Consider the following 13259-nt stretch of genomic DNA (forward strand, 5'->3'; position numbering starts at 1 on the left):
CACACCCCTTTAGACCCGCCTCTGATTAGAATATATTCACCATCTCTGTCATAAGTTTTTTTTTCAAAAGAAAGACTCAAGAGCTTCAGCACAAAACAATGCCTGCTGGATTTAATCATGGACGATAATCAGTTGCAGAGCAGTTTCTCTGTAACTCTGACCTTTCTGAACGAGAGCGACGTGAAGGAAGATCTTCCAGCAGCATCTCTACAACACCAGGAGCTCACGCTTCAGGTCCACAGAGAGCTGGAGGACATCAATCTCAACATTACTGACGGTAAAACACGAACACATCCTGCTTTAGTGTTGTACAGAGCTGCAGAAATTAGCATTGATTAGCCGAAAAGTGTTTTATGGTTGTGTTGTGTCAGTGTTGTTCAAATGTCACCGACTTTTACGGTATTTTGGGAAATGTGTACGTTATGGCAAGCCGTTTTTACATGTAACTTAGTCCATAGCCCGTACTAGTATCTATTTTCATATTATTAGTACTTTTTTAGATACTAGTATCTTTTCTATTAAGTACTAGTACTTAATTATTAGATACTAGTGCTTATTCGTAGTGCCTAATCTTTAGATACCTACTAGTGCTTTTTTTTTAAATATATTTTTATCGAACATTTTTTAGTGCAAAAACATGTCAGAAAATTACATTAAGAGAAAAGATAATATCTGTCATACATGTAAGTTGAATTCTGACCCCCACATGAAAAAAAATATGATAATAATAGTAAATAAAATTGAATAGTAATTAAATAAACAACAAATAAATAAATAAATAATAATAATATTAAAACTGATAATGACATTGCTTCATTTTCTTTTCGGCTTAGTCCCTTTATTAATCCGGGGTCGCCACAGCGGAATGAACCACCAACTTATCCAGCATGCATTTTAAGCAGAAGATGCCATTCCAGCTGCAACCCATCTCTGGGAAACATCCATACACATTCATTCCCACTCATACACTACGGACAAATTAGCCTACCCAATTCACCTGTACCGCATGTCTTTGGACTGTGGGGGAAACCTGAGCACCCGGAGGAAACCCACGCAAACGCAGGGAGAACATGCAAACTCCACACAGAAACGCCAACTGACCCAGCCAAGGCTCGAACCAGGGACCTTCTTGCTGTGAGACGACAGAACTACCTACTGCACCACAAATTTTTAAATTGTCTTTCCCCAGCAGAATTTGAGGCTAACGCACCAAGAGGGTTGCTACATAGATCCAATCAGGAATCATTGTCAATTACGCTACCCAGATCAGCTTCCTATTTATACTTAAGTGAGTCAAGGTTCTCAGTTTTAATATTACAAAGGGTGTTATAGACACACTGTGTGATACATTTGCCCTGCTTATCAATGGCAAGAAGTGATTCAATTAGGGAAATGCCAAATCTTCCTGTGTAATCTCGATATTTTGTCAAAATAAAATTTCGAACCTGTAGATATTTAAAAAAACACATTAAGAATACTGAACTTGTCCTTAATCTGTTGGATTGTGAGTATCTTACTGTCCTGAATAACATCACCCACCAATCTAATGCCCTTATTCGCTTGTTAAGTGGTGACGTGTTTGTGACGTATGTAATACTGTTTCCAGGTCCAAGCCGCCATTCATTTGAGTTGAGAAATCATTCGTTTATGATCACTTTTTATTCATATCACATATTAAAGTTAATTTTACATAAAGTCATAGTGTACACGACAATCTCTGGGCTTGCTGCATAACAAATACCAACATGTTAACAATTTATAAAACAATGAATCACTTTCTGGCCATCGGATATTAGGCATGGACATATATATTGCGATCGTGATAGGGATGTAACGGTATCAGAACTTCACGGTTCGGTAATACCTCGGTATGAATGTCACGGTACGGTATTTATTGAATCATTTACAGGAAAAAACAAAACTTATGAAAATACTCCAAAAAAGTGCCAAAAGTGTCAATGACATACAAATTAGTCATCTATCTGTAAGCTTTGAAACAGGAACTTCAATTTTAATAACAAAAAATTATTAAACCATGTAAAAAAATAAAGTTTCAATTTAGTATTGTTGAAAACTCATCACATTCAACATTTAATCACTCACTCACTTAGATAGAGATGGGTTTAAAGGAAAATTATCATATAAATAAAATCTGGTAAAAGCTGGTATCTCTGGGTATTTACAATGTCCCCTGCAACAGAAAAAAACCCTCTCATTTGGGACTGAGGTTTCTGGGACAAGAGAGATATGACTTGGCCCAGGTTGACAGCAGTGGGTAACGTTGTGCATTGTCTTTCTCCCACTTGAGAGGACAAACCATGAGTGAGATAGAGGTCTCATGTCTGCATCAATCTGAACAGTGTGCTGACAACACCGCTATTCAGTACGCGCGCGACAACACAGCTGATAAGAACTCGCGCGACAACACCGCTATTCAGTACGCGCGCGACAACACAGCTGATAAGAACTCGCGCGACAACACCGCTATTCAGTACGCGCGCGGCGACAACACCCGCTTTAGAGTTTTCCAGCTCTTTTTCATCCCCGCTTCTAGCAGCACACTCCATTTCCGCATTACTGGATCTGTAGCGACAACAGACCGCAAGGGATGATGGTCAAGCATGGGCTGATGGGAATTGTAGTTTCCGGTACCTCCCGTTCGCTTCATTCGCCTGAGCAAATTTTCTCAGAAGACCTATAGTTTTACCGAGTCATGCGACTACGGTAATATCGAAAAAAATTAATATTGCGGTATGACGGTATTTACAATACCGTTACATCCCTAGATCGTGACTTTTGAAAGTGTTAAATCGCTTTGTAAATGTTTATTATTACCATTTCATGGATCTCCGCATTCAGTTGAATAGAGCGCTTGGATCCGGAAGCCGCTCCGCGTGACGTCACACTTAACAAGCGGATTACTCCAGTCTTCCAGACCAGCTCCAAGGCCTGGTGGGAAATATGGATTTTAATGCAGAGGGGTTAATAGTGAGAAATAATTATTAAGCTTAAAGGGGCTAATAATGCTCTCCCTAAAATGTTTTTTTAAAAATAAAAAAGCCAAAATGAAACAAATAAGACTTTAACCAGAAGAAAAAATATTATCAGAGATACTGTGAAAATTTCCTTGCTCTGTTAAACATCCTTTGGGAAATATTAAAAAAAAAAAAATCAAAGGGGGGCTAATAACAATAATAATAATAATAATAATAATAATAAAAATTATATATATATATATATATATATATATATATATATATATATATATATATATATATATATATATACACACACACACACACACACACACACACACACACACACACACACACACACACACACATATATATATATATATATATATATATATATATTATATATATATATATAATGTAAATCCCAAATTTTATTTTGGATGTGATTAATCACAATTAATATTTGCCTAACACAAAGAAATTTAATTTCACATGTACTACAAAGTTAAACAGTAAATTAGTAAGCATTTATGTGTTAAAATCAATGAAAGAGTCACATTTATTTCTGTTTTAACGTTAATGTCAGTTTCAAAAAATTCAATTGATTACATTTTTTTTTTTTAATTAAATTGATCAGGGGTGCGTTTCCCAAACAATGATGTACTCACGGCTGAGCTAACAAAGTACGATGCATTGGTTGGGAAAAGAACGATGTAGTGACGAGTGTTTCCCAAAACCTGTAGTTTTTCAGCATCTCCTCCTGTCTATATAGCGAATGAAGAGAGTAAAGAAGCACATGGAACCGTTTACACTGTAAATAACGTCATAGCGAACAGTTTTCTCCAATGGCTCTTTTGTAGTGTCTTGTATATTAGCCGGAGGCCGAATGAAGACTCTTTATTCAGGTGGGCCACACATTTTCTCGGCTCTCATTGTGTGGTCTTGACTGCCTTGACAGATCTCTGGGATTTACTGCACCGCTGTACAAAACTCCATGACTGTTCTGCGGCTGGAGCTCTAGCATCGCCTGCACCGGACTCTGTTTTCTTTGACATGGTACACTGGTCCTGGCCGCCAGCGCTTTCTGCCTCCTGGTGCACATAATCAGATAGCGTTCGGCTGTTTTTCTCTGGGGCGACGTGGTGGCGCAGTGGGTAGCGCTTTCACCTCACAGCAAGAAGGTCACTGGTTTGAGCCTCGGCTGGGTCAGTTGGCATTTATGTGTGGAGTTTGCATGTTCTCCCCGCGTTCGCCTGAGTTTCCACAGGGTGCTCTGGTTTCCCCCAGAAGTCCAAGACATGCGCTATAGGTGATTTGGGTAAGCTAAATGGACCACAGTGTGTGAATGAGTGTGCATGGATGTTTCTCAATGATGGGTTGCAGCTGGAAAGGCATCCGCTGCGTGAAACATACGTGTATGTGTGTGAATTAGAATGTATAGGTGTTGGTGGTTCATTCCACTGTGTGACCCCATATTTATAATGGCACTAAGCCGAAAAGAAAATGAATAAAAGAATGTTTTTCTCTGTATCCCATGTATCTTAAGAGCTGGATAGAGTTATTTCTTGTGTTAAACTTATCAGTGTGACTTACTTTTTATGGTGAGTGCAAAATGTGATTCATTCATTCATTTTCTTGTCGGCTTAGTCCCTTTATTAATCCGGAGTCGCCACAGCGGAGTGAACCGCCAACTTATCCAGCAAGTTTTTACCCAGCGGATGCCCTTCCAGCCGCAACCCATCTCTGGGAAATGCAAAATGAGATGTTTAGCAAAATGTTCATGCTTTTAGTTTTGCTATTGAAAGCATTTAGTGAATAGTTAAAGGCTTTTAAAGGGATAGTTCACCCAAAAATAAAATTTCTGTCATCATTTACCCACTCTCCACTTCTCTTACACTGGTTTGAGTTTCTTTCTTCTGTTGAACGCAAAGGAAGATAGTTTGAACAATGTTTGAAAAAACAGCCATTGACTTAAATATGTATGAATCGCTTAGTTTTTATGCACATTTTGAAATATCACAAAAAAAAGCTTAGTGGAAATGTCAAGATGATCATCGATTTTTTAAAATGTGCTTGAAACATATGCGGGTAATTCTTCAACTGCTGGCACTTTTATGTCCTTTGATCATATATCCAAAAAATATATATAGTTTTGTTCAAATCTTTCTTTGTCAAACTAACAATAAAACCTACTTTAAAAAAATGTACTGCCTTTCTGTTATATTTGTTTTATATTATTCAACCTCCTTTTACGTGTCAAAATCAAATTTACGTGTTTTCACCTTGTCGCACACCCACAGTTTTAAACTTCAACAATGAAAATCACATTTTAAAATATTATTTATCTGGTATCTATTCATGTATCTTAATGAAGCACTAGTGAAATAATTTAAATATTTTATAGTTATTAATGTGAGACTATTGTCAATATTATTTTTTATACAAAATATAGCTGTTGCACAATATCAGTGTCATTTCCACCACAACACTGTAATGTCGCTTTAAAAAGTTTCTGTGGAAGATTATTCAGGTGGTTTCTACGAAAATGAATAGTGCCATCTGAGAACATCTTCAAGATGGCGAGAATTTAAATGTTTATCAACAACACTTGAAGAAAAATCAAGGTAAATATGACTTGATAAGGAAATACATTTATTCTGCGTCTTTTCCAAACATGGTGTACCTTTAAAGAAGCAAACAAAATAAAGGTAAATAAGAGCGTTTTGTATACATGAAAGGCTAGTACCAATTCAAAGCTAATCGGTGAAGCTACAGTTGAAGTCAGAATTATTAGCCCCCCTTTGAATTTTTGTTGCTTTTTTCAATATTTCACATATTATATTTAACAGAGCAAGGAAATTTTCACAGCATGTCTGATAATGTTTTTTCTTCTGGAGAAAGCCTTATTTGTTTTATTTCGGCTAGAATAAAAGCAGTTATTAATTTTTTAAACACCATTTTAAGGACAAAATTATTAGCCCCTTTAAGCTAACTTTTTTTCCGATAGTCTACAGAACAAACCATCGTTATACAATAACTTGCCTAATTACCCTAACCTGCCTAGTTAACCTAATTAACCTAGTTAAGCCTTTAAATGTCACTTTAAGCTGTATAGAAGTGTCTTGAAAAATATTTAGTCAAATATTATTTACTGTCATCATGGCAAAGATAAAACAAATCAGTTATTAGAAATGAGTTATTAAAACTATTATGATTAGAAATGTGTTGTAGAAATCTTCTCTGTGTTGAACAGAAATTGGGGGAAGAATAAACAGGGGTTCTAATAATTCAGGGGGGCCAATAATTCTGACTTTAACTGTAATTTTCATTTTTTCACAATAAACATTTCCACCTCTGTCATTTCCATCACCACACACATTTGTAAAAAATATTTTAAAAGTTCTCAGCACACATTAAAAGTGTATTCACAGTGTATGAGTTCATGCTCTATTTAATATACAATTTCAGTTAATTTATTTTCTAATAAGCTCTTAAACAAATTAATATTAAATGTTAGCGTGTGACAGGTGTACAATTCAGCATACAACTCATTTATTTCATTGGCAAATGTATAATTATTATATATATTGTGGAAAGATTGGTTAAATTAGATGGAAAAATGATCTTAGACAATGTTTGACTGCCATAATTTATTTCATTTTGAAATAAAAGCTGTATATCGAGATGGGGTGGAATTGACATTTGTTCAGTTCACGATGTTCAAAAATGTTTCGCCTATCTAAAATTGTCCTCTTACAGATCTTAAAACTAGACAAATTGTTTAAACTTATGAGGCTCTGTTACTAATTTATAAGGCTACATTTTTTACTCAACTTCACAAGGCTAAAAGTGCCCGTAGTTGAAGAATGGCTCATGCACACAACTGAATTTAATCAATTTTCTATTCGATTTTTGCCACCAGGAAGAGTTTATTTTGTTCTTTTTGACTCATTGGGTGGAAACAGTGCTTCATTCCTACGTGTGTTATGCAATATTCCAGTTTTGTGCATGTGTTTAATTCACATTTTTGATGGAAAGGCTGCTATTTTCCAACATTCTTCCATTTTGTATTCTAAAGTAGAAATAAATTCACAAAAGTTTACAAACAGTGGCGGTGAGGAAATCGTTTTATTTTAGGTGAACCATCCTTTTATGTAATTTTTTTTTATTGCGAAAAAACTCAAATTATTTTAGTACAAATAGTTACATATTATCATTGTAGTTAATAATAAAAATAAATAATAATATAATAAAGAAGAAAATTATAATAATACAAAATAAAGAAAAAAATAAATAATAATAATGATAATAATATAAATAAGGGGAGAAAAATGGAAACAAAAATATTAAAAGTGTACAGAACATTACAACCAACTGAATGCAGACATTTAACAATCCCAATCAATTTAATTTAATAAGAACTTATACTTCTTCAGGGTGACGCTGAATAAATGAATAATTTGTCTTTCCAAAATTTTGCGTTCTGATGAGCTGTAATCTATAAGATGTTGTTGAGAGCTAATTTTGGTCCAGTTTTTTCAGAATAAGAGTGCCACATATACCACATTCATTCATTTTCTTTTCGGCTTAGTCCCTTTAGTAATCAGGGGTCGCCACAGCAGAATGAACCACCAACGTATCCAACATATTCCAGCTGCAACCCAACACCCATACACTCTTGCATTCACACACATACAGCCAATTTAGCTTACTCAATACACTTATGGAGCATGTCTTTGGACTGTGGGGAAAACCGGAGCACCCGGAGGAAACATCTGGAGAACATGCAAACTCCACACAAAAATGCCAACTGTGGCAGCTGGGGCTCAAACCAGCGACCTTCTTGCAGTGCTTACCACTAAACCACCTTGTTCCTTTAATATTCTTCCATAATTCCTATTCTCTGTTTATTCTTGTGCTTGCAGATGCTGGTGTTTGTGTTTTTAAGTTCTCCATCAGGAAGGAGACCGAGTGCTGTCGTGTGGCCACTCGCTCATTCCTCATCACGCTGGGCTGCTTCAGCGTCCTCATGCGCTTCAGCACTCAGTCAGGTCAGATTTATGCATTTACACTTTCCTTCAATCAGTCTTTACCTCAGAATTAGTCAAGTTGCCAGGTTAGTTTTGAAATAGTGACAGACAGTGATGACTTGATTTGTTTCGCCAGAAGTCACTTCAGATCTTTTGTGCGGTCACGAACCTGATCCAAGTTGTGCAGCATATTTTTTTATTGCATGTCAGTGTAATTTCATTTAATGTTTTGCTAGTATTGCTAATCCAAGATCAAAGTATGGAATCTTTCTGTCTTTCCCCTCCGGGGAGCATTTCGTTTTTCCAGCACATCTGTTGTACATCTGCGTTAAACGGCTCAAGTAGATTTTTGGATAAATCCATTGGCAATTGCTTCAAACGTGATAGAAATATCAGTGAATTGTTAACCCTGTGGAGACACGCTCAACATCACACTCTGCGTAATGTTACGTCCCGACCAGGGGTGCGTTTCCCAAAACCATCGTTAGCCAACTAAGGTCGCATGTTTCGTCATTACAAACATAGTTTGTTGATTTGCCAGTTTTCAAATCCGTCGCTCCAATGAACGTTCGCAAACTGCGTCGCAAACTTGAACACTCGCAACATAGTTCTTGGCTGTGTTCTATTCCCACTTATCCCCCCTATTCCCTATTCATTTAGAACAATTTAACACTATTAAAAATAAAAAGCAGTGACGCAGTGGAGCAGTGGGTAGCATGTTCACCTCACAGCAAGAAGGTCGCTGGGTCGATCCTTGGCTCAGTTGGCATTTCTGTGTGGAGTTTGCATGTTCTCCCTGCGTTTGCGTGGGTTTTCTCTGGGTGCTCTGGTTTCCCCCACAGTCCAAAGACATGTGGTACAGGTGAATTGGGAAGGCTAAATTGTCTGTAGTGTATGAATGTGTGTGTGGATGTTTACCATCTGCCTGTTAATTTGACTACGACTCTGGATTGCCCTCATACATCTGTTTGCTTCTGTATTGACCACTGCTTGCCTGAGCATTCTAATAAAACCCTGCATTTGGATCCTAACCCCTGTTGTCAGTGTCACTCCCCTGGTTACAATAGGTGACGCTCGGAACAACAGCAGCAGCGGCGGCGGCGTCAACGACGATGGAGATTTGTGATCTGCACCGAGCAAAAGATCCGTCCTTTGTTCTTCTTATATCCTCTTGATCTCTGCTCAGTCGACTTTTGATGTTAACGATTCAACTCTACAGTAGAGCTGCACGATTCTGGCTAAAATGAGAATCGCGATTTTTTTTCTTAAAATAAAGATCATGATTTTCTCACGGTTCTGCATATGTAAAATAAAGACATTTGCCATTATCAGATTATATTCAACAATACAGTATATAGGCTAGAGTTATACTGACATTGTAAACCTTTATTTTCAGGCACAACTGTGGGTTCGCTATGAAAGAAAAAACAGATCAAATGCTTGTCGTAATCATAACTGTAAAATGCGATATGATCATTTAAATGAAGTGCACACTTTTGGTTTCATTTTGACTGCTAAGTGCTTGTTCATATTTAGCGCGCGGCTCCCAAACGATCACTCTGTGCCACAAACTGAATATTGTTTACAACTGTATTACCTGTTACTTGCAACATATGCAGGTTCTGTTCACTAAGGGTGCTTTCACACCTGTGAATCGATTCAGTTGTTCTGAAACAGAGATTACAACTGTAACATTGTTGCTCTTTGCTCTTGGAGCGGTTCACTTTCACATTGCAAAGTTTCTAATCGGACCAAAAGAGCTAAAACAAGTCACGTGCGAGTAAACTCTCCTTACATTGGTCAGTGTCAGGGTTTATTTTGCAGCGTCCCGCTCAGCTGTCAGGAGAGGTGGTGGTTTGGTGGTGATTGACAGGGTGCGCGCGCGTGACGTGTCTGAGGAGAGATGCAGTGGGGAGGGGTGAGAAGGGTGCACGACGATGCCTATTTGAGGACCGGGAGGGAGACGCAAGATTACCGGGAGATCATCACTCGTTTGCGGGCATCCGGAGACTCGTGAAACTTCCCGCCATACTCTTAATTCTCTCTTCATATAGCCGTAAGCCTATTACATATCCATAAAACACTGTGATATAACTGCGCTCGGATCAGATCGCTTTCTCACTGCAATCAAACCGCTCAAGGGTTCGTTTCAATCGATCCGAAACCACCTTATTTAAGCGATCTCGGAGCGATTACTTTGGCGCGGAACAGAGCGCGATTGCCCTGTTCACATATGCCAAACGAACCGCGCTAACTGGGCAAATGAGATACGTTCCGAAACAAAAGTGTAGGTGTGAAAGCACCCTAAAGTAAAGCATGCTTCTATCATTAAGTAGAGCGTGCGCACCCTCTCTGTGATAACAGCTCACGGTCAGCAGCTCATGTTACGTGTGATTTCCCGATTGCGAAAATATCATTATTTTAAGACAAAAATGACATTTTAAGGTGAATTATACTTTATGAATACAGTATGTGACTCATTCAACATCATTTGGAGGTGTTAATGTCACTGAGCAACGTGTGTAAAACAATGAAAAGACTCGTGCAGCCGCCTTTTCTTCTCTCCTGAACTTGAAAATATGATTGGCAGAATTGTAGAAATGCTGGATTAAGATCGTCTAGGGGGTCGATTCGAGATTGCGATCTTTTAACGATTAATTGTGCAGCTCTACTCTACAGTTTAACAAAAATACTTTTATTAAGAATTCAGTAGTTTGAAATAATATAATGTAAAATCAACGGCAGTTTATTACAAGAATATTAATAAAAAATCAAATTTTCTAACTTTTCAAGCTTAAAAGTTGTTAGAAGAAAGATCAAGGTCCCATAATGCAATTCAAAAGCATGCATAAACAGGGAAAAATACTCACAAAATATGGAAAGCTGCTAATTTATGGATTTTTTTTTACACTGGATCTATCTGCTGACAAAATGCATGCGATAGATTGTGTACAGCAGGCTGTCTGGCAACATTTCAATGATTCAGTCCTTATATTATTCTGAACAATAGTGTATTGTGCACAGAGTTTCAGGACTTCCACAGAATGCTGATCTCATGGATGCACCTCAGAAGAGACCAGTCTGTGTTTCGCCAAAGAAGTGAGGATTCTTCCGCACTGCAGTATTTCCAGGTAAAATCAACACAGGCTCATTGGAAATACTTGCATCCGTGTACATTTTTAGTGAATCTGCTAAATGCTACTTTGACATATATTTAACTGCAGTTTCCAGGTCAAATAAGCACTACAGGGCAGTATGACACCATTACCTTTTGTTCCTTTTCACACTAATGATATTTAAAGGACATATTATCGAGGAATAACGGATTAATATTGTGCAGTTCCTTGCACAGCACTAAACAAATACCACAAAAAGCTTAATGGTGCCCATGATTTTTAATCATTAATGTTTGCTACATAAAACTGTTTAAATATCCGCAACTATTCTGGCGTGGTCAGTTTACTTAGTTAGTAGCTCATTTTGTAAGATGTTGTAATTGTGGTGCAGAGCTCTCGGGTTCGAGTTAAGTGCATAACTATGTGTCCCCAATGCGGTTTTCTCTTACGCTTGTTTTTGAAAACCGGTCTAGATTTAATGGTCTAGGTCAGGGGTGTCCAAACTTGGTCCTGGATGTAGAGATCTGCATTGGACCCAACCAGATTTCTGCGGCGCGGGAATAAATAAAAAAAAAAACGCGGGTTTAATTTGGGACGGGAGCGGGCCGTCTAGCAATATCGCTCCCGACTCCAGAGTGAGCACGCGTATGTATGTGTGTAAATGAAATAGCGCGATGCTGTGTTTAGCTTGTTTGTTGCTGTGTGTGTATGTGTGTGCGTGCGCACACGCAAATGAGAGGTGTGTGTGTGTGTGTGTGTGTGTGTGCGCGGGAATGAGAGAGAGAGAGCTTTGCCTGTGTGTGTGCTTGGTGCTTATGTGTGTGTGTGTGTGTGTGTGTGTGTGTGTGTGTTAGTGCGCGCGCGAATGAGAGAGAGAGAGAGCTTTGTCTGTGTGTGTGTGCTTGGTGCTTATGTGTGTGTGTGTGTTTATACAGACAACTTGTTATAGGCTGTCTGGACTCTGTATAGCTGGATGGTTTTCGGTTTTGCTCTTTAGTGGGATTTTGCGCGGCGGGTAGAAAACGGGACGGGTCGGGCAGCGGGACAACAAATGCTGAATGTAAGCGGGAGCGTCGGGTTCTGGCTGGTGCGGGCGGGAGCTGGATTTAAAATTTTGTCCCGTGCAGATCTCCACCTGGATGGCCGGTGTCCTGCAGATTTTAGTTCCAACCCTAATTAAACACACCTGAACCAGCTAATCAAGCTCTTTCAAGGTATACTAGAAACGTCCAGGGAGGCGTGTTGAAGGGAGTTGGAGCTAAACTATGCAGGACACCAGCCCTCCAGGACCGAGTTTGGACACTCCTGGTCTAGGTGGAGTGTTCGACAAGCCCCTGCGCCTTCTCATGATCGTGTACAAGAAGGACGAGTGAATTACGCATGTAACAAAACATACTCAAAGTAACATATCTAAGATTTGCACACATGTAGACAGCGCCCTCTAGTGGATTTGTTATCAGAAGCTGCAATGAACTGTACCCAGAGGAACGTATTTCAAGATTTGCAAACGTGTAGCCCGAGGCACATGTTGTTAATGAGCCTGGGTCAGGTAAAATGTTGAATAACACCATGCATACTTGGATTTTAATCAGTATACATTATTTGCCGCAGTAAGGTGTTTGAGATTTCATGTGTAGTTATTTCTCAGTTCTATGGCTGTCTGTCCCAGCAGCAGAACATGCTCCAGGATTTCCTCAGGACTGCAACCTACCAAAAAGCCATGCTGCTCAATGAGGATGACTTCAAAGATAAAGTAGGTGTTAATGCTCCTTGAATGATTGATTTGTTTTGATTTACTTGATAAAATGACTCCACAGGAAACTTTTGTCTGTAAAGGTGCACTCAGTATTGTCGTATGCTTTGTTGGCCAGTGGGTCAGCGGTTTTGGACACATACTGACCGTACATTCACACTGAAAGCGGCAAGAGCGTCAAAGTTGCTGGAAGTTGTTTATTTTCCATGAGAGAGACGGCGATGAGCCGTATTGAACAACCCGGGCTCATTGTGGAAACGTAGCCCCGCGGACGTTTCTGCGGACCGCGATTTACGTCCCGGGAGGTACGTATTCGAGTGGTTTTTGTTTTCGCAGATCCGCGAGAGGCCGCTGTGCGCGCTTTTTCGCGTCTCGGGGGCCTGTC

General features: G+C 38.8%; 1 protein-coding gene across 5 annotated transcripts in view; it reads left to right on the top strand.

Moving 5' to 3' along the window:
* Positions 1-65: 65 nt before the first annotated feature.
* carm1l (coactivator-associated arginine methyltransferase 1, like) overlaps positions 66-13259 on the top strand; it is a 30384-nt gene continuing 17190 nt past the window's right edge. For 2 of the 5 annotated variants that reach the window (XM_073914373.1, XM_073914374.1), the window contains exons 1-4: positions 66-277; positions 7901-8026; positions 11030-11136; positions 12770-12874. In XM_073914373.1, coding sequence (XP_073770474.1) covers positions 118-277; positions 7901-8026; positions 11030-11136; positions 12770-12874 — 498 coding nt within the window. In that variant the 5' untranslated portion in view covers positions 66-117. Of the gene's footprint in view, positions 278-3933; positions 4032-7900; positions 8027-9173; positions 9224-10718; positions 11137-12769; positions 12875-13259 lie in introns of those variants that run through there. The other 3 variants (XM_073914375.1, XM_073914376.1, XM_073914377.1) reach the window with 3 other exon arrangements.

The sequence above is a fragment of the Danio rerio genome, chromosome 10 (genome assembly GCF_049306965.1).
Source record: "Danio rerio strain Tuebingen ecotype United States chromosome 10, GRCz12tu, whole genome shotgun sequence".
NCBI lineage: Eukaryota > Metazoa > Chordata > Actinopteri > Cypriniformes > Danionidae > Danio > Danio rerio.